This window comes from Leptonychotes weddellii, chromosome 14 (genome assembly GCF_054177405.1).
Source record: "Leptonychotes weddellii isolate Sample4059 chromosome 14, ASM5417740v2, whole genome shotgun sequence".
Classification (NCBI taxonomy): Eukaryota; Metazoa; Chordata; class Mammalia; order Carnivora; family Phocidae; genus Leptonychotes; species Leptonychotes weddellii.
Window position 1 is genome coordinate 11111765 of NC_138382.1, and position 22712 is coordinate 11134476.

Below are 22712 nucleotides of genomic sequence, written 5' to 3' on the forward strand. Positions count from 1 at the left end.
AAAACTGCAAACAACATGTTCAGCTGAGAGCCTCTGAGAAATGGCTGGTCATTAGAGTCCAAAGTTAACGGATCATGAATTTGATATTTGTATTTTGTATGGTCTTTTACTTGATCGGTTGAGTCTACAGGTAGTAGAAAGTCCAAACAGGTTAGAGCATCCACAGAAGGCAATGAAATGTCCCTGATATACATGTAACCCACCCAGAGGAAGTTTAACATCCTTTTCAAATCATGTGGTTTGAACCCAGGGCTGTCAGTCTATGGGAATATAAATTCATTATTTCTTACTTCCAGGTCTCCCTGGATGAAGTTCTGCTATGACCCTTAATCCACGGAACTGTTACTGATCTCATGGAACAGTTATGGGCTCAATGATGGAAATTTTCATGTCATGGTTACCCCAATGCATTTGAAGATGGTGCAATGATCAAAAAAGATGCCAGTGATGACAATTGAACGTCCCTTTGCCTTCCCAGCCTCCTTCATATATTCTCAGGCATAGGATGACAAAGGGAAGTCCACGAGTCACATGAAGAAAGACTGTAGCCATGGGTACACGATCAGGAGCTTCTGTTTCTCTTCACCCCATCCTCCATGCCATCACCCTACTCTATTTCCTCCTCATTGTTGCTCCTGTGAATTCCTCCACCATCTTGCCACTAAGCACTGTCCTCTGCCCAAAGTTCTGTTGCTGATGAATTCCAAATGAACCAATGTCCAACCCGTGTGTGACATGGAGTTTGTGTTCAAATAGTTGTTGAATGAAGTAATGACCCCCAAACCCTCCAAGGTAACAAGATTTTAGGGAAGTGTCTTTTTGAATGATATAAGGCTTCCTTATGTGGGGTGAAAGGAGCAAGCGTTCTGGAGTCACATCAGCCTGGCTTGTTCCATGCTGTGCCACTAACTGGATTTAGAACAAGGGCTTAAATACTCTGTAATGCTGTGTCATCAACTATATAAAAGGAAGATAATAAGCCCTAACTTGAAGGGTTGCTGTGAGTATTAAGAGACAGTACATATGAATGCCTAGCATAGTGCCTGGAACATACCAGGGCCTCAAGAAATGCTTATCTCCCTCCTCCCTGTCTTATTCTTATGTCGGATTTTAGGATGAGAAATAATAGCAAGCAACTAATCTCCGATGTGGCTGGAAGTCTTAGAAAGAGATAAGCAGCAGTCATAGGTAGAGAGAGCGTTAGGAATTTTTAAAGGAAACGAATGGTTTTATGGTTAATTTTCTTGGTTGGGGTTTAAGAGGAGATTCATGTTGTCCATTAATTATACTTACCAATTGGGTCTAATTGGCAACTACCCCAAAATGAATAAAACAAGCGGGAGTCAAGAGAGAAAAACGGCAGGCATCCTGTCAAAAAATAAAATCTTTGAAATTTCTATAACCCGATGGTTGAATATACATTTCATTAAAGCAGATGGACTCACCCAACTTATAAATGTGTACATGTGATGGAAATCTAAGTTGCATATTCAGACTTTCACAAAGCATCAAACAGCCCTCTGTACCAGCTCTACCGTGTCTCATCACTCTTTCACTTGTTGGGGTCCTTCAAATCAGCATCCCCTTTGCTGGAGAAAGCAACCCTTATTATTCTGTTTTAGCCTAGGTGACTGTTCTGGTGGTCAAAGAGTTAAACGAGGCACTCTGTGTTGAGTACTTGTAAGCATGCTTAGCCCTTAAGTAAATCCTCAAGAAACACTAGCTGTTGTTACAGTGATTCTAATAATAATCATGAATTTGGTTCTGTGTTTTCCAAGACTGAGCAGAACTGGATTGTCCCCTCTCTCCTTTTAAAAATGCTTTTCTGTTTTTTTGGGGATATGCATCCTGTTTTCAGGTGATTGGCTTACTTTTGACTTAAATGGAATATCCTCCCCCCCGCCCCGCACCGTTGGCTAATGCACTTAATTTCTTTTCCTTTTAAAGAGTAATTGAAACCAATGTTGACATGTCACTCAACATGCATATTATTTACTGAAAAGATTGCCCCATTTCTCACTCTTTTCTTTCTCTTATTGCCAAGAACATGACTAATTAGATACAGCCGTATATATATTATCTATCCATATCATCTATCTACTGCTTCCTTCCTTCCTTCTATGTATGTATGTATGTATCTATCTACAGAAGAAGTCACCAAAGCCATTCCATTATAATAGGTTTCCTTACTAATTTGGCTATACTATCCCAAACTGGGAGGTAAATTTAATTGTAACCTCATGCCTCTGGAGTTGTTAATTGACTAAAGAAGCTACCTTAGGTTGAGATGATTCAGTATCTCATTTCAAATCTAGGCCTCAGAGGAGAATCCCACGAACAGCTGTTTCTGCTCCTCTTTGTTCCTTCCCTAGAAACAGCATTTATGGAAGCCCCCCCCAGATCCTCAAGTTATGTCTTCTGGCCCTAGTTTCGTAGGATCAAGCCAGACTTCTAGAGCAGCCTCAACTGGGGGCGGTGGTTGGGCAGAGGGTAGCTGGTTGGTGAGAGACGCAGTAGGGTCTTACCCACTTTTATGGAATATTACTTGGTGAGTCCTCATTGCCCACAACCTGGCCAAGCTGCCTTGTCATAAAAATGTATTCAGTGGGGAAAAGACAAAGCAATATCCCTCCAAGCACAAAATGCAAAGGGTTGGTTCTAGATTCTTAATAGGTTGTAAAATAATAAGCCAAGAGTAACTACTGTGTATTTTCCAGAAAGTTACCAATTAGCATGTTCCTGAGAACATAGATTCAACTTGGGAGCCTATGCTTCCCCAGGCCGCTCTACCACTGTGTACAACAATTAGACTGCTGGCTAAATACTGTGAGCAAAGCCCCAAATAGACAACAACACAAGCATCTGTTTACGGAACCAAGCACAAAACTGGCTTAGCTCTGTCTTCCCTGCAGAGTGAACAGCACCCTGGTATTTTCAGTTTGTTTTTTTTTTTTCCTTCCAGTTACCAAACCCTAACGAACAAAAGTTAAAACGACATTTTAGTGAAGATAAACCAGATTTGTTGGAGATTTGTTGCATGGTTGAAAATGGAAATGTCTAGACATCTGGCATCTGTTGACTGTGACCCCAGTTGTCTCATTATTTCCTTGATTACCCTTCTGGGCACAGTGGAAAAAGTGGTCTCAAAGGGGAAAATAGGGAAATAAAGGGCCAAGGATTGTGCTTCCAGTGAGGTTGATGCCCTAAGTACCCTGCTTTCGTTCCTTGCTGAGGTGCATGGAGAAACTTTCCTAATTTGAGTTCTCTGGTGTTGGCGTTAAATAGAGTAAGAAAACTACCTCCCAAACTAACACAGTGACTATGCTGAGCAGCAGACTAGAAGTGTAGTGTTTTGAGCTGAGATCTGTGCCAGCTAATGCACCATATGAAAAGAGGTAGGATGCGTGACTGTTTCCAAGGGGGGGCTTTCCTATCTGGAAAACGAGGCCAATGAACTAGGTGAAATATATATATATATATATATATAATAGTGTATATGTGTATAGTGTTTATGTATATGGTTATACAGACCCCATGAGCATGAGTAGCTTTGCACCTGCCCCATCTGTGTATCTCTATATATGTAATTATATCCCAGTTATCATATATTATTCTATAGTTTATCTTTACATCCCCACCGAGGAGTATCTAGAAAAAGAAAACAATGAAACATACATGTCTTTTCCTTATGATTTTGTTATTTGGATTTCCTAAAAAACTAACCCAGTTCACATGTAGACCTTGTTTATATTTGCAGCTAAAATAATGCAACCAGATAGGATAAACAATTTAATGAGAGTAGAACAAATTCAGTTAGACCTCATGCTAGGCCCTCAGTTTCTGTATGTTGAAAGCTTTTACCTACGCGGCTTGCAATCCATTGCTCACATTCTACCCCGCAAAATCTTACTTAAAATACCTCTGCTGAGTAGCCCCTTGAACATTCCACCTAGAAATACTCTTTGTCTGAATTCCTGTTGTATTTCATGTCATTAAAGGGCACTTAACACTTGCTGCTTATTGTAATGCAGCTCTTTGTCTCCTGAGTGGAAACAGCCTGATGGTGGGGGCTCTGATGTGGGCGGACTTCTTGGGTCGGCCTCTTACTGCCAGTCTGACGTTGGGGCCATCACTTGACCTCAGTTTTCTTTTTGGTCAGTGGGGATAATAAATGGTACTCACTTCCTAGGGTTGTCATAAGGAATAAATCATATTTCTTGCAAAGTGTTTAGAATAGCAATCAGTTAAACACTAGTTATTGTTCACTTATTTGTAAAACTCTAAGTTCTTCGAGCGCACAACTATGCTTTATTTCTCTTGCAACCCCTGTGGTGCTTTGTAATGTTACAGGTGCACAAGGCAATACTGGCCGGGCCATGGAAATACCGTCAAGGGGAAATGTAACAGGCAGAGCAATCACTATTTATCGTAAATGACAGATATTTGCCGTTCTCGTTTTGCTACATTCTGAAAAGCTGAAGAACTTTAAGCCTGTGTTTTGGCTCCATAGGAAGCATCTTAAAGGGACAGTGGAATAAAGAATACTGCGGGAGCCACTTTTCCACAGTGAGCGCCACGGATGATCTCCAACACGATAAACAGTTGTTGAATGAGCCATTGTGTGACCCAGCTCCATCTCAGGGAGGAGGACCCTGGGAGAGGGGAGCTGGGTTTTGGGATGGCCAGGAGCATAATGAAGGGAAAATGAACAATTCCAACTTTGCTGAACTATACTCACAGTAGAGATATAAAAGTAGGACATTTTCAGGAGCCCCATTATATTAGGATGTCTTGCTATGGCTAAGGCTTGGGAATAAATTTAGGTTGTTTTGTCATTCACTAAGTCCCAATAGGGAAGATTATTTTGCTTCTGATTTCAGCTACTGTCAAATGTAGGCATCAAATCTGTTACACTGGTCTCATATATATATTTTTTAATTTTATTTATTTGAGAGAGAGACCAGGAGCAGGGGGAGGGGCAGAGGGAGAGAGAGAAGCAGACTCCCCACTGAGCAGGGATCCTGACGCGCGGGGCTGGATTCCAGGACCCCAAGATCATGACCTGAGCTGAAGGCAGACACTTAACCGACTTAGTCACCCAGGCACCCTGGACTCATAATTTTTATACACATCCTTTATATATGATTGGACAATATTATTTTCTATTATGTGTCCTTAACCAGCCTCTTCTCTTAGGTTTCCTGACTTGACTCTTTCCTCTTGTCTTAGAGGAAGCAGAGGATTGCCAGCAGGCTGAGTGAGTGAGAGAAAACATGGCAGGGCTGGCTCCTTACCCAGAGGTCAAGAATGATATACATACACCTGAGGAAGGAAGATTCTGAACTTACATATTACATGGATAGGCTGACTACTTCCAAAGGTTGTCTTCTTCCCTCCTTCTCTCCCCCTGTCCATTTCTCTTTCCTTCCTTCCTTCCTTCCTTCCTTCCTTCCTTCCTTCCTTCCTTCCTTCCTTCCTTTCCTTCCTTCCTCACATCCCCTTCCCTTTCCTCCTCTCCTGTCTCCTTCCCTCTTTCCTTCCTTCCACTACAAAAGCTGTATTTGTTCATTGTAAAAAAACAACATTGAGAAGTACTTAAAAGGTATACGTGGAACACATCAGTTCTCACCCTACCTCTCCCACCTCAGGTTTCACTCCCTAGAAGCTACGACTAATAATTATTCACCTGTCTCCTTTCAGATGTTTTATAAGTATATACATATATATATATTTTCAAATTTTTATAAACATAAATGTAATCATAAACACACAGTTGTACTGTTTTACAACAGGCTTTTTCACTTAAGAAAAAAATACCCTTGGGTATCTTTCCATATGAGCCCAAACAGAGCTAGTACATTATTTATAACTTCAGAGTCTTCCACTATATGTTAATATAAAATTTAATTAGTCACTTACTCGTGAATCTTTGGGTAAAAAATACTGTAATAAATATGAATAGAATTCTTAGAAGTAAAAATATATGACTAAAAGGTATGCACATTTAAAATTTAATAGGTAAAAAAATAAAAATAAATAAATAAATAAAATAAAATTTAATAGGGGTAGCCAAATTGTCTTCCAAATAAGGTTGCCCATATTTGCACACACCATAATGCGTATTTCTAGGTATACTTCTTGACAGTAGATATTTGTAAACTTTGTTTTTTGCCAACTGATAGGTTGAAAACATTTCATTGTCTTAATTTTCATTTCTTTAATTTTGAGTAAGGAAATTTGTACTTTCTTCCCTGTGATCTTCCTGTTGATATATTTTGCCCATTTTCTTAGAGAATTTTTCTTTTTCTTTGGATTTGATGTCCTTTGTTTATTATGGAAATTAGCCCTCTGTCATAATTGTACCTATTTCCTTTGCTTTGCCATTTGTTTTTTGACCTAGTATTTTCTTTTTTAAAAATTTTTATTTATTTATATTTTTTAAGATTTTATTTCTTTATTTGACAGAGAGAAACACAGCGAGAGAGGGAACACAAGCAGGGGGAGTGGGAGAGGGAGAAGCAGGCTTCCCGCTGAGCAGGGAGCCCAATGCAGGGCTCAATCCCAGGACCCTGGGATCATGACCTAAGCCGAAGGCAGACGCTTAACGACTGAGCCACCCAGGTGCCCCTGAACTAGTATTTTCTAATGGGGCTTCTAAGCATTGAATTTGTTTTCTAAAGCAACTTAGCTTGTGTGAATGGATGAGTCATAACAGCTCCGAGTTTGGTATTATTAAAAGAAGGGAAAAGAAACAAGGGAAAATACCAGTTTCACATATGGAGTATCCAGAGAGGAAAGGTGAGGTTTGTTTTCAAATCACCTGCCTGTGGTTTCATTAAATCTGTAAGGCATTAGATGCTCGTACCTCTATTCATTTAGAAGGGAAATTCCAACTGTCTACAGCTCTACCTTTGGGGTTTTATTGAATAACACAAGCTAAAATCAAAAGAAAAACTTAACTACGGTTGGATGAACAAGGACATGTGTATCTCGGTCTCTAAAACAAGGTGACCCAATTCACTATTTATTCCAAGAAGCTTCATGAATTAATCTTTTTATAACTGTCAGTGTCAGCAAATACTCTCAACTCTATATTTACTGACATTCGAAACATTTTAAGAGCCCTTCAGCTGTATCTTGCCAAATTATTAGTTATCACTTAGGGGTTATTAAAATGTAGGAATGACATATTGAATAATTGGCATAAGAAAGATTTCAATCCCTGAGAAACTCATCTGCTCATCTGGCCTCCTCAAATGTTTCCTCAACAGAGTGGGGGGATATCTTATTCCCTAAGTCATCTCCTTTGTCCTTTTCTCTCAACAGGGCTGAAGTCCTGTTGGAACCTATGGCTTTAAGAGGCTGACCAATCTTCATCCTCCTGCCTATCACCAAGATTATGGTCATGTGTTGGTCACATGAGAATTATTTTGCAGGATTTATCTTTGAAGCATTTGTATCAAGAGTACAGCGTCACGGAAACACGGAATCTTTCTTATTTATTTTTAATATTTTGGGATTTAAAATGTTACCAAATGATGTGCAACAAAATATGTGACTCCATTAAGGATCCATTATGGGATGCACATGGATTATGCATAGCACAGCATATGCAGTTACTTTGAGGCTTAGGGGATCTATTTGAGTTAGTTAACTTAAATGTTAACTAACTTAAATGTTAACAAAACCAGAACGGTCTAAGATAATCTATAATAATTTTATATATCTTGTCTCAATCCAGTTTCAACGGATATTGCAATTTCCAGAGCCAGTGCAAGACTCTGCAACTACTGATCACTGAAAGACTCACAGGTAGAGAGTGAAAGAGTGTGGTACCAAGCATGCACTACAGGAACTATTTATGGACAAGGCTCCCCAATGAACAAATTGGAACCGTAATAGGCATATCTCATTTATAAGTGGCAGATAGGTTTTTTCTCATGTGACAACTCTAGCCATTCCTTAACAATAATCCGGAACGCTAAGCTGAAAGATATGGCAAAAACTGCTGGCTATACGCCGATATCTATTCTTCCCTTCCTTCATAGTGATGGGATTTTAGCTCCTGATGTATTTGTCCAGGAATAAAGACTATATTTTCAAATCCCCCTTTAGCTAGGTGTGAACGTGTGACCAAATATTGCCACATGGGATGGAAATCAAAATGATGTGTATGACTTCCTCATGGTGACTTTAAAGGGAAAGGGTATGACTTTTTCCCTTGCTCCTTTATCCTGATGCTTTCCGGCTAGAAGGTAGATGAGATGGACCATGAAGACAGGGATGGGAGGAGCAAAAGAAAGAAGGAAACTGAGTCCTCAATACCGTGAGGCCACTACATTAAATCTGGACACCTGTTCAGAATAACATGTACATAAGGAATAAACTCTTGTCTCCTTTAGGCGTCCAGTGTTTTGAGTCCTTGTTACAACAGCAGAACCTGTGTCCTAATGAATGAAAAATGGTTCTGAGCTGAATCAAGGCTCAGTGGGAAAAGTCATGCTAGCTTTGCAATGCCCCAGCTATGGGCAAGGGACACGATGGGCTCCGGCCAACTCTAATCTCTTACTGTATGGAGAGCTAACGTACTCCAAAATGGAAGACTCTCAAAAAACCCTTTCATGTCACTCGTACATAACAGCTTTCCTTGGCCATATGCCCGTCTCCCTCTCTGTGCTATTGTTAACCACTTCAGGCTTAACCTCTGTGTATTTGGTACAAATACAAAGAAATGAGACTGACTTAACAATCATAATAAAAATAAGTAATATGTGTAGTATTTAGGATATACCATTTATTTTTATGTAAATGACTTTAAAAAATCCTTTAAAATAGCGTCCTGGAAAACTATATGCTTATTTCAATGATGCTGTCATTACTAAAATATTTTTGGAATTTTTTTCAAGTTGTAAATCCATACGTTTCTTATAATAATAGGACTGGATCAAATCCCTTAAATTTCTTTCATGCCAAACCAGCAACTCTTTATTGAGCACTTACTCTGCATAACATTGTTAGGTTGGGTGTCAGAGAGGTTGGTAATCAATTAAGGATGTCAGTGGTACTCTTCAGACAATCTATGTTAAATTTCCTGGGTAAGATGACTTCACAATTCAACAACAAAATAATATATATAAGGGGTCTACTATAGTCCAGGGAAATGAGAAATATACACCAGAAATGGAATGCGAATTTTTAAAAAGCTCTGCTTCATGGAGTTTTATATCATGAATTTATTCATTCACTCAAGATTTATATTCCTGCCCTCCTCCCTTACTTCCCCCAAATTCTCAGTAATTTGTAGATTAAAAATTAGAGTTCTGTTTGTATTCAATTTCGAACTCTTTATTCTACTAGAACCTTGATTTATTAAAATATTCCCTGTGCAATGCATTGTACTGAGTAGGCTTTCCGGGGACCTCTGGGTACAGAACCCCATCTCTGCCTCTGCCCCCGTATCAGTGAATAACTGTGGACTGGAGGATTTCTCTGAGTACCAGGGACTCTGACAGGAGAACTCCTAGCGTTAAGCACATTTCTGGAGTCACTGAGCCTGAAACATAAAGCCGTGGTGCTCAGAGCGGGTGCTGCTGAATTGGAAATACTGATCTGATTTACTTCGTGAATCAGTTCTGCCTGTTAAGCAAGTCGGTGTGTCTCTTCAAATGAAAACCAGCTTCCTAATAGTCATTAGGGCAGAAAGGTCAACTCAAGTCCATTTACAGTTTTCAAATATGCCAAGAGCGTGGATTTAGACAATGAGTTTGGTACTCACCCCGCAGAGAACAGACACAGAGCAAATGAAGTCAGATAGTTGGAAGAACTTCCCAACAGCAAGTGATGTTAGGATTGGAAGGGCTGACATCCAGCCAATGCTGTTGGTTTAGGAAACCAATGTCTTCACCGGTCGTTAAAGATTTTAAATCTCACTGCTCGCTTGCTATGGCTGCCTCTTCTGTTGTCTTAGGTATGAGTATTGTGGGTGTGGTCTTGACAAATCAGGTGTGGGCTATTGGAAAGATTTGAAAAAAAAAAAAACAAAAAACCCCCAAACAAACAAAAAGAAAACTCAAGGAAACATACTTGGAGTAGCGTTTCCTGAGGGATGTGATTGGCCTTTGGGCCAGGCAGGTCTTCATGTGAAACTGTTCTGCCCAAGGCAGAATATTAACCTTCCTGCCTCCTCTCTTATGTCATTCAGGAGCATGAGAAATCACGTCAACCCGAGGCCCCCTGATATTTTTAAATGCCCCCTAGGGGAGGCAGGGTCACTCTACTCATAAACCACTACAGCCATGTTTAAGAATCATCACCCAAGATGGTGGTAAAGGAAGTAGGATATCAATGATGCAGTCATGAGTACTTATTTCTGACAATGGAAATTTCATGGAAACAAAATGCTTTAAATTGATGTGTGTCATGTCATAGAGATGAGTTCATTTTTAAAATGAAATCCCTTAGGGGCGCCTGCGTGGCTCAGTTGGTTAAGTGGCTATCATGGTCCCGGGGTCCTGGGATCGAGCCCCATGTCGGGCTCCCTGCTCAGCGGGGAGCCTGCTTCTCCCTCACCCTCTGCCTGCCTCTCTGCCTACTCGTGCTCTCTATCTCTCTGTCAAAAATAAATGAATAAAATCTTTTAAACAAAATAAAATAAATAAAATAAAATCCCTTGGAGCCATGTGGACTTCACCAGTACGGACTCAATCTGTGCATTAGAATGTTCCTGTGGCTCAGATATCCTATAACTCAGTGAAAAGGGGATATATTTGCTTCCACAGTAAGGCATAATTCATTAGGGATGACATCCTGTACTGTTGGAAGACATTATTCTCATTATTATTTTTGTTAGTTTGGGTGAGTAAGCATACAATCATATATAAAGAGGTGTGTTGGCTTAGGGACTGCATAATAAAACATATATTTTTTCCTAGAGAATTCTAAATATCAGTATCTTCAAAGACCAAATGTGATTATGCTTTATGAATTCTGCCATCATTTCTTCCACTTGTTTACTCAGAAATACCAAGCCCATTTTAAGCTGCTGCTTTAGTAGAAGTACTACTCTCCATGTCTTCATCAGACGAGGCTACACTCAAATGTCAGTCCTTACCCTGGGGCAGAGAAAATGTAGAGAATCAAATTCTCTTTCAAGCAAACCCCGACAGTAGCAAAAGTTCTGGTTATGGAAATCTAAACCTACCCAGACACCCCCATTAATTAATATAGCAAAATAAACGTAGACTGGATTTAGTCTGACATAGGGACATAATCCTGTAGACTGGATTTAGTCTGACATAGATTTCACCTCATAGTATGGAGATGACAAAGTCAGAAATTTCTAGCCTCATAACGAAATTTCCTACAACCTACATTGATGTTCACAATATAATTAGATATGCAGTCTGAATAAAACTTTGCATTTGGGCCAACCTAAAATAAAATTCAAACAACAAAGGAGTAACATTTTAATCAAATAGAGCCCAAAGATAACTAGATTCCTGTCCTCTCCCTTCAATCCCCTTTTTGAATAAAATGGTAACTTACAAGAAGAAAATTTAAAGCATGAGATATATTCTGGGCTGATTCACATTTAGCCCAAGTTCTAACACCTCCACCAAATACAGTAGTCAACAATCCTAACTGACAGTCACCATGATTGCTCCAGGACACCGGAATAGCTTGAATCTCTAAAGAAAGATTACATTTTCTCCATTTTGCTCTGTTTATTCAGGTAGGAGGAACAACTGCAGTGTAGAATATATTTTTGACAATATATAAAAAGACAAAAGAGTTTGCTGGCTATCGCTGCAATGGTTAAGATTTTAAATCAATTACTCTTTAACAAATCATGTTCACAGAGGATTGATGGTAAGTTCCAGAACATAATTTTGAGCCCTCATTTTTCCTCTTTGGACCTTTTCAGTAACTATAGACATATACGGTTCCTCCTTAATGAGCAGAGCCAGGTCTGATTTGTGGTATTTTATATATATATATATATATATATATATATAGTGATGAATACCCTTGACTCTCATAGGCTTTAATGAGAGGGTCTGGTCTCAGGTTGGAACCCATGGCAGCCAGGCTCTGTCAACACAGGACATGGTTTCCCGCGGGGGGACCACTGTACCACCAAGAAGGCGGGAAGAGAACCAGTTGTTTCTGGATGGCCACGTGCCAGAATCCTTTCATATGTTGACTTGTATGTCAACTCATTTAATCAGGGTTCACAGATCCAGAAACAGAGTCTAAGAGAAATGCTTTAATGCTGGAATATTTATGGATGAAATGATATGCCATCTGGATTTCCTTCAAAATTATCCAGAGAAGGATGTAGGTGGCTATATAGAGAGAGATTCTAAGCTTGGCCATGGGCTGGTAAATGTAGAGACTGGGTGACAGTCATGGTGAGTTATTATAATATTCTCCAACTTTTTTGTATGTGAAATTTTTTAATAATAAAAACGTACGCACAAGATACACTTAGGATTTTAAAGTCCCACGAGGCTGCTCATGTGCTACTTTCTAGAGCAGCTCCTTGGTAGTCTTTCAGCTCATATATATTTCCTGAGCAGCTACTATGTTCCCAGCAATGTGCTAAGTTGCCTCAATTTATGTGAATAGGTGAACAGCAATAAAATAAATATGAGGAATTTTTGATTATGTACCTTTTTTTATTTAAATAGTTCAAACTTGGTATATGGTGCTTGGCAATATTCATGAAAGGTGTGCATCACCTTTGATAATTCTCTTAATCACTTCCCTGCACCTCAGTCTGATCTTTGAGATGAATGACTTTATGTTCTTGTGCATGTCAGCCACACCGTTGCTTTCATCCACAGACACTGATAACACTCCTGGGATATAGGTATATAGGTTTACAGAGTACATACAGCCTCACTCCCTTGCCTCTCTCTTCCTCTTACTTGCCAGGCAAAATCCCAACAGGCGCTTAACCCATTTCTGTGTCTGTTCTACTACTCGGGCTGAACATGGCTGCAAAGAAAACACACAAGCCTAGTGATCCATGCCTCTCGAAATTCACAACCACAAATACCCGGTGGGACCAGGGTGCTGTGGGGTAATGCTACATTTCCCTGGTCCGGTCATTCTCCCTGTCTCTCTATTAACTATAGTTCCTTTTGCTCCCTAATCTCTCCCTCCTCCCCTTCCACATTCTTTGCTGATGACCTCCCGTACTCTTTTCTTTATAAAGAAACTATCTACAGAGAAGTACCTGATCATCCCAGCAGAAAACGTTCCATCCTACCCACGTCTGTGCCCATATGCTCTGCCCTCCCTCCTGCTATGCAGGATGAAGCTGTCCACATCCTACGGCCGAGCTCTTTATCTGTGCACTGAATCTCATCACCTCCCTCTCTCTTAGGGACTTCGTCCCAATTCCCCAGAGATCCCCCACTTTTTTTTTCCTGCAAAAGCTTACTCCTCTGGGGCTCTCCCTAGCCCCCCTGTTTTAAGAATATACCAGTGTTGCTAAGAATGGCCTTGCAGCTTTCACTTGATGTGTCTACTCCTTACCCTGAATGCCCAATTCATTAGCAAGTCCTCTTGAGTTCTACCTGCACAATATATCTTAGGGCCAATATTATATGATTTATATGAGGCACCTGCAACAGGTGAATTCGTAAAGATATCAAGTAGAATAGTGGTTATCCGGGGCTGAAGGGGGGAGGGGGGAGGAACAGGGAGTTAGAGTTTAATGGGGACAGAATTTCAGTGTGGGATGATGAAAACGTTCTGGGGATGGACGGTGGTGATGGTCGCACAATGTATATGGACTTAATACCACTGAACTGTATACTTAAAAATGGTTCAAACGGTAACTTTCATGTTATGTATATTTTATATTTAAAAAAAAAGCCCAGTTAAGAAAATATCTATGCTTGTATTTGAATCCGACCACGTTTTACTTCCCCTGTCGCTGCCATTCTATTTCAAACCGCTCATGCCCACCTGCATTATTGCAACGGCCTCCCAACACATCTCCCTGCTCGAAAGCTTGCCCCCCACCTCAGTCTGGTCTCTGCACACAGCAGCAGAGTGATGTTTTAAACCGGGAAGCAGATCCTGTACTTTGCCGGATCACAATTCTGTTAGAATAAAACCTAGCCCTCTACAAATGTCTTGCTCTTTCTTGAACACCTGGGGCTTTTGTCCCTACTTTCGCTCCCTTCCAGAATGTTCTCCCCACAGTGGGCTCCCTGACTTCATTCAGGTCTCTGCTTCCGTGTCACCTCCTCAAAGAGGCCCTTCCCGACCACCTGCTCTACGCCAGCCTCTCGACGCGCGGGTGCGCATGCGTGCAAACCGCGCACGCAGGTCCAGTCCTATACCTTCCTCAGCTCTCTTTTTCTTAACGGTTCTTTTCACTACCAGACATCGTATATTTATTTGTTCCCTTATTTACCTATTACTCTACCCCTCTAGAGTTAAGGTCCATGAATTTCGCAGACCTCAGCCATGACTGGTCTGTAACAGCAGTTCAAGAAATACCTGCATCCTAAAAGGCATACTTGGAGCTGTTGGAGGCTGTGCATGTTAAATGTGAAGTTTAGTAAGTGGCAGATGGAAGAGTGTTCCAAAGCAGGTCACTGCGCATGCCCCAAAGGGTTCTCCTTTAAAAACCAAGTCCTTCAGGGACCAGGGACAATACTTGAGAAGGGGCGAGACGCGGGGGAGAGACGAGATAATGGGGGCCAGGGTGCAGAGACAAATCAAAGGCACTGGTGCTTGTGATTCATTATCATTCATAATTGGCATTTTGATGAGAAAGGGTTGAAAGGTCTCCCGAACAGGATTCACTTAATATTTAAGGAAAGTATCCTTCAGACGATTAGGTCATTTAAGTAAGAAACAGACTTGAAAGGCTACCGTGGTAGGCAGGGCACCCCTAGGTGGTGAGGAGGAATGGCACTTTAGGAAAACGCTGAGCGCAGTCCCAGCACCCCCGGTGTCCTCCGAGGCGGAATGGGTGATGAGCCCTGTTAATTGCGGTGTGGTGTCTCATTTTTGAGAGACCACGCTGGGGCCCAAAATTGAGTTCCACCTTTGTGTTTTAGATTTCTTTAACTTTTGAAGGGGGAACTACAAAAGTAAATGAGGTTTTTCGAATCAGTTTTATTTTTAATGGGAAGAACCACATTACTGCTAATTGTGATACAAGGAAAAGAAATAGTGTCCACCCTGGACAGTAGAGTTGCTGTTCCAAGGTACTGATTGGGGATTGATTGCATTAAAGGTTTGTATTCTTACTTCCGCTGTTTCTTGTTATAACCGGGTCAACTTTACCCCTTGTTAGTCCTGTTCTGGAGGCTTCTGTGTTCTCAGTGGGCACTTTGCCGTTAACTAAATTGAGGCCTCGAGGTCCTGCTCTACTTTGGGGAACTCCTTGGGACACTCCTTAAGCTCTGAACACCTTGTTGCCCCTTCCCTGCTTTTTGGGGTGAATGCAGCAAAAAGACAAGGAGACCTAATGACTCACGAGTGGCTCACTTGGAGGGTAATCTTGGTTTGCCTGGGACTGAGGGGACCCAGGGACATGGGACTTTCAATGAAGAGACAGTCTCAGGCACCTGGGACAGGTTGATCACCCTCTCAGGTTAAGCTTAGGGACAGAACCGGTGTAAAAGCTAACTCATGGCATCTTTCACTACAGCTTGTGAGCAAACTGCTGACCCTGACCCTTTTTACTTCCTGTGACCTCAGAGATCGCCTCTGGGTGTCTTTAACCTTTTCTTCCCATTTAATTATTTTTACTCAGTGGGAGCCTGCGGGTTTCTGCAAATCCTCAAATAAGTATCTCGAAGCATGTAGGAAAATTATGTTTATAAATTATGATAATTCCAATGACCATGTGGTTCCCCTGCCCCCACCTCGTTCCAACTACTGTCATTTAACCCACTGGGGCTCATCCCTTACCCCAGACCTAATCCTGTTTGTGGGCTTGGAGCAGTTCAAGAGTCTCTACCCTGCCTCTCTGACCTTGTGCCTCAGCTCTGTACTTGGTGCATGCTCCTCCCCTACATTTTTTACCCTAGACCCTTGACTGGGTCCCCACTTGTCAATGTTTTTGTGTGCTGCTACCTACCTTGGTAATCTAGCAAGGGTCCACTGTCTCTATGAATGGCATGAGGCCTGTGTAGGGGGTCCCAGCAACTCCAGCATCCCTGACATCCTGACCAGCCTTGGCCCGCTCTCCGACTCCATGCTTCTGGGCTCTGTGCCTCACTGTGGCAAGGTCATTATATGGGCCCCCCACTGCAGGGCCGTCCACACATAGAGCACCTCTGGGAGCTTTACAGGAAGGGTGCCCCTCCAGGCAGATAAGTTACAAAAAGATGTTCCCTCTAGGATGACCAGTTAGAAAAAAAGCAACCTGTCCTTGGGCAGCCTGTAAGGCATGGAGCTTGGCAGACAGAGCTTTGGCGGGGTTTTAACCCCCCTGGCACCCCTGAGCCGGGTATATAACTTACACCACCACATACCTAGCTCTTCTCCTCACTACTGACTAACCGGCCCGGCTGCCACCAGCGCCTAGCCCAATGCCAGGCTTTGCTGGGCTGGACAGGTTTCGCCTCATCAGCACCCTGAATCTGACCCTGAATTTGCTCTTTGTCTGTCCTGCTCCTGTCCTGCATCTTTCAGGTCACTCCCATTGAGGTTCTCATTCTTAACCTGATGGTGTATAAGAAGTCAAAATCTAATAGATATCACTCATAACATAACATTTGCCCTTTCTATCCACTATTGTAATACAATTCAATTTTAGTATTACAAAACCTACTACCTATTGGTTATAATGCTTAGTTACATTTGATCTCTGCCGATTTCTGGATAGATTTGCTAGTCTTTTCTATTTTTTTCTTTCCAAAAGATGTCTAGTTTGGGATGATCCTGTTTTCTCTTTCCAAAGACAGTTGGGGATTCTAGGATAGAAGACAGTTTCCTAATACAACTTGGACTTCAGGCCTAGGCCAAAATGTACTATTCCAGACATCTCTGTGAAAAAGATAAAATAGTAGTAGCTCCTAAAAGTTGGGACCACAACAGGTATAAGAAAGAGAAGTTGTGGTCTGATAGGGCGAACATTCCAGTTCTGGGAGGAAGGTGGCTGTGGCAGGCAAAACCCACCCCAGACAGTTACAGAGAAAAGAATAGAGAGCAACCATTTGGACAAGCTGAATCACAGCACACTGAGCTTTTGGAAACTTATCTAGCCAAAGAGAATCTTTTGTTATTTAGAATTGCAGGCTTTGAAAGTTGGATCAATTGGATCCAAGTTGTCCTGATGAGACATACAATTACCCCTAAAGTTTGAGCCTGCCACGAATCCTCCTCAAGGGTTACTTTTGTTTAGAGAATGCCAGTTGCCTTGAAATTCCTAACCATAGGCAGATCTATGCTAAGATCAAAACATATGTATATATAAAATTTCTGGCCAACAAAAGTAGCTTAACAAATAGAAACAATTTCTCTAGGGTGCCTTTCCTCCTTAGAGTACTGTGTAAAGGATGTAGGAAAAGTCTGGAAAGAAAAACATATCTGCTTGCATACACCCCAGATGGGGTTGAGTTTCTCGCATATGACAAATGAGCGCTAGGCCACTAATCACGCAATCCCTCGTCTTACGTGTCCAGTCCTCCTCCCCCAGATGACTTCCTCAGGTTCTAACCACTGGCCCAGCAGACTCATAATGATCCCTGTTTGAAACTTGCTCAAGTTCTTATAATATTGCCACACGGTATACTTGTAGTTACTCACTTTCCACAGGCTTCCTATGAGGCCCGGCAGTGGGAACAGTAGCCTACTTACTTGTGTTTATCTTCTGGAGAGAAATATGCTTTTCCAGTTGTCTCCTCAGCTTCACTTCGGCTCCATATTTCCCGGTGGTCCCGTTGTCGGCCAGAATGAAGTGGGAATGCATGCTGTTGAGAACAGTGAGCTTGCTCATGGGATTGGACATGGTCTGATATGGCCGGACAACCTGCAGGATTTCAAAAGGAAGAGGCGGAAGTCAGAAGAAAAAGAGCAAAATATGAAAAGGAGAACCAGCCAGAGAGGAAACAGAGAGAAGGATAAATCAATTCTCTGGTACAGTGAAAACAGAGTTTACATCCTCCTCCTAATAGCACTGTGGGTAGCAAGTTTTATGGTCAATGTTCCCCAGTCACAGCAAGATTATACTTAAAGAGTAATGTGTTCATTTATATGCTGAGTTGATACAGAAGCTAGAGTTTGTGCTCTCATCACACTCAAAAACTGACATGTGAAGGATTGTGTCATTGTGAGGTCGATCTTTCATTTGCTGATGAACCACAATTAATTTTAACGTTTACTCATTTTGTTTTCTCTTTCTCTTCTCCACGATGTCTATACTCCAATGGGCACAGCAGAGCAATCATGGTTCTGGAGTAGGGTTGGGGAGGGGGTGGGGGCCAGGGTGATCTTTTCAGTCAAGCCCATTCAGTCATCTGAAGGTCTGTTAATTCAAAAATCAACACTGTTCTTATTAGACACCTTATTTAAGTGGAAATGTTGAATGTCAAACACGTGTCTCATGAGATGAGCGTGAATCAAAATGTTCATCTGTCTTTGTTTGTTGTTGCATTATTTTAATTTCGTGGTGAATTATACTACCCCAAACAGAGTAAGTCTTTCAGATTTTTGATATCAAAAGAAAAGCAAAACCTATTGTGAGTTTGAGTTGCTAGTTCTAGTTGCTTTATAGACATTATCTGTATTCCTTGCAACAATCCTTGCAAGGTGGGTGCTCTCATGCTTATCTCATAGATGGAGAAACGGAACTGGAGGTAAAATAGGTTTTTCAAGAGTTTCTTACACACAAAATCAGAATTAACACCCAGGTCTGATTCCAAAATCTTTGCATGTCCCCCTCCCCACACTGCTTAGACACGATGGAAACAAGACGTTTTGGAAATCTACTCCTAAAATATTTAGGAAGAGACTTCACTCACGACTATGAAAAGGAATATTCAACAAGCTCACTGTTACAAGGTCCAGTACAGTTATCCCTGTATTGAATCATCAGAATTGACAGGACAGAAATAAATGCTACTGGGTTTTTATTTCTGTGCCTTTGTGCGGTGTGTACATTCATTATGGAGTTGAGATGCTCTCGTTCATGTTCAGTATGTAATAACTCACCATGAAAAGCTGTAGTAAGATTGAGTAGTTTGTTAAAGAAATTACAAAGTGATTTAGTAAGGGCAGTCTTTAATAGTACAGACCTCATAAAAGTCATTTTTTAGATCTTGATTCCAATTTCAAAATCCATTTCTATGTGCCTGGCACACAGAATCTACTCAATACATAGTGAATGAGTGAACAGGAAAACTTGAGACAGGCATGCTTTTGTTCAAAATTGGAAAAAAAAAAAAGAGCCCTCTCTTTTCTGAATTGCTTGGGAGTTGACCTAATCTAAATTTAAAATGTATAATTTTGAGCTTTTGAAATATCCTTCATTCCTTTTAATGTATGTCTTATTTGTTAATGTAGCATTAATATAACATTAATTCATAGCCTCATCTTAGTTGACTCTTAGTGATAAAGGAAGCTCATAACTTTTTGATTATTGTTTCCAGTAATGGATGGGATTTTTTCCAGTAATGGAGCAGTATTCAATTACTCCTTTGTCTGGATGAGTGCATGAGAGTCCCCCAAAATACAGAGACAGTGGTTTGCTAACTCCATCCTGAGTTCTTTATCACTGGAAGACTGGGTCGCTTGTGGTTGAAATTCCCATTTTGTTGTTACTCATTTTTGATCATAAAACATTCATTCTATAGCAGAGTGCAAGTTAATAAATATTAATGCTTTGTTGAAAGAGGCTTAGCAGAAGGACTTTCTCCTATCCTTAAAGTGCCTCGGCATTGTGCTTTTGGACAAAAGAAAATACTTTAGTTACTCTTCTCTATTTTCTGAGTAGGTCCCCAAGGCTCCATGCCAAGGAGGAGGAAGACCCAAAATATTTCTTTAAGAGGCAGGGACAGTGGATTTTCTAGAAGTTAAATGATGCATGACAGTGAATCCCAGACACTTGCTCTGGCTCAGACATAAGAACACATTTTCTAATTCCTGGGAACCTAATTAAAGACCATCGGTGAACTTGAAATTTTCAAATGAATAAGGTAGTGAAAATAATTCTGGGCCAACTGACATACTTACCACAATCCGAGAATAACAGAATATCATTAAATCATCTAACTATATTCTGTATGTTTCCTCCACCACAGGATTCTAAGGACAGTGGGGCATCAGTCTTCTGAGTTTTGATCTTTTCTTGTGAAACATGGCACACCAGCTCTTTGGAAATACTGTTCCTTTGAATCAGTCATGGCAAGAGGGTCAAGTTTACAGTATCACTCATGAATTTTAATTTCTTCATCTTACTGCTCCCCATTTCATTTGATCTTATATGAAGGTAAGTTAAAGGTGGTCATATTTGGCAGAGATTTTGTCTGCTGCATAATAGGGGATATACATCTGAAAAGTAAGTAAAATGCCCTAATTTATTTTCCTGTCATCACTGGAGGAAGATCTGCTGAATCCTTGAGAATCCTGAACATATGAGTCATGGAAATCTGTCTGAATCCCATTAGTTTTGTCAGTGGCTGTGTAAATCTGAGGCCCACATTTTTAATCTGTAAAAGGGATATGAGAACACCACTTAGCTCATAGCGGTTAGATGAGATTATAGATGCAAAGTACCTGGCACTTTGCCTGGCTCCTGGCAGGCAATCTATACGTGTGAATTCCTTCTCAAGTTTGGCTTTATTTTACCAACTATAAACTGATTTTACCATTGCAAACTAGTGACCAAAATGACAAGATGACAGACTGATCACGGACTTTTGTTTTCCACAAGAGATTTGAATCAATCAGTTTAAGTAAAGAAAAAAAATTAGCAATCAGTTGGCAAAACACACAACGTGTTTTTACTCCATCACCTCCTCTCAGGCCATTTAAGAGGGCGATGCTCCGGAATTAGTGGTGGATTAACTGCAAAGTTGGAAAGACCTTCCCAAATGCTTCAGGAGGAATGCGTGTTGGTCTAACTTGCCTACAAAATCCACTTAATATTCTTCATAACAAACATACCAGCAGTCTGTTCTTATTTGAGTTATAATTTGCATATCTACAAAAGACTTGCTGATCTTCCTGTTAATGCTTCTCAAATAGGAAAAAAAAAAAAAAAACAATGCCTTTGTGTCACATGAATACAAATGAATTCTTCCCTCTGACAAAATTTTAGAGGTAATGTATCTGCTTGCATTGTTAAGAGCTCATAAAAAAGGGCTTTTTTTGGAAACGTGTGTGCGTGCGCGTGTGTGTGCACGTGAGTGCAGAGCCACACAACTGTGACATGTTCAGGACATGTAGGCATGTTAGACGGCTCTAGCATGTTCCTCAGCCACTGTTTTTTGAGAGAATCAAGCCCTAATGCCCATACATAATGGATCACCTCTCCTAAGAATATAGGATGGTCCAGGTTATGTACCATCTTTGAGGGAATTAAGAAGAGAGTCGCTCAAATAATTTTCCGTGTTCATATTTCAGATGTGGAACCTGGGTTGATGAAGGTTGAATAGCATCTGAGAGGCCTACATATCATGTGACCTTTCATGATTGGTAAAAACGGAATTATATGTACCTAGAAGGGAAATTTGCTTAGAAACGGATTTTAGATACCTTGTACTCTTCGGGTATCATGGGCCAGCATACTTCTAAGTAATGACATTTTGCCCCTTTCTTGTCCCTCAAGGGGAGACGGGAGAATTCTGCACTCTTTAATACATCTACACCACTTTATACTGGCTGATTGGTAAAATTCTGGTTCCAAGGCCTCTGTATATCTTGACTCTGAAACAAAGAGGCAATGAAGTAGAAGCTGCTTAAGAAATTAATGAAGGTGGGGGCGCCTGGGTGGCTCTGTCGGGTAAGAGCTGATGCTTGGTTTCAGCTCAGGTCGTGATCTCAGGGTTGTGGGATCGAGCCCCAAGTCGGGCTCTGCAATCAGGGGGGAGTCTGCTTCTCTCCCTCTCCCTCTGCCCCGCCCCCCACACTTTCTCTCTCTCTCTCTAAAATAAATAAATAAAAATCTTAAAAAAAAAAAGAGAGATTAATGAAGGTGAAGGCCCTTGATGTACTTGTTGGGTCATTATCATTGCCAGGAGGGGACTGATCTAGAGACACCATGGAAAATCTGAACATTCTTTATGTGCTGGTGTTGGTGTGCTGCATTTTTTACCTATGGGTGGGCTTAAGTGGATCATTTGGGAGCTGATCTAAGATACCTGCTTGAGTTTTCCTAGCTATTTTCATGCATGTTCTGGTCTCACTCAGGAGTACTTAGTGGGCAGTCAGGAGATTGGGGGGTGGTTCTAGTTCCTCCAGCTACTAATTTGTGACCGTGGGCAAGTCTTTCAACTCATTCCTTCCTTCCTCTATTCACACATAAGAAGTCAATCAGAGAAATACATGTATCATATGACCTCACTGATATGGGAATTCTTAATCTCAGGAAACAAACTGAGGGTTGCTGGAGTGGTGGGGGGTGGGAGGGATGGGGAGGCTGGATGATAGACATTGGGGAGGGTATGTGCTATGGTGAGCGCTGTGAATTGTGTAAGACTGTTGAATCACAGACCTGTACCTCTGAAACAAATAAT

The 22712-nt window shown here is 41.1% G+C and overlaps 1 protein-coding gene across 6 annotated transcripts in view; it reads right to left on the reverse strand.

Annotated features, from left to right (window-relative positions):
* Positions 1–22712, reverse strand: part of TRPM3 (transient receptor potential cation channel subfamily M member 3) — a 535004-nt gene that overhangs the window by 203685 nt on the left and 308607 nt on the right. For 3 of the 6 annotated variants that reach the window (XM_081802837.1, XM_081802840.1, XM_081802836.1), the window contains exons 6-7: positions 17836–18007; positions 1294–1368 (exon numbers count right to left, since the gene is read on the reverse strand). In XM_081802837.1, coding sequence (XP_081658963.1) covers positions 1294–1368; positions 17836–18007 — 247 coding nt within the window. The remainder of the gene's footprint in view (positions 1–1293; positions 1369–17835; positions 18008–22712) is intronic. The other 3 variants (XM_081802839.1, XM_081802841.1, XM_081802838.1) reach the window with 1 other exon arrangement.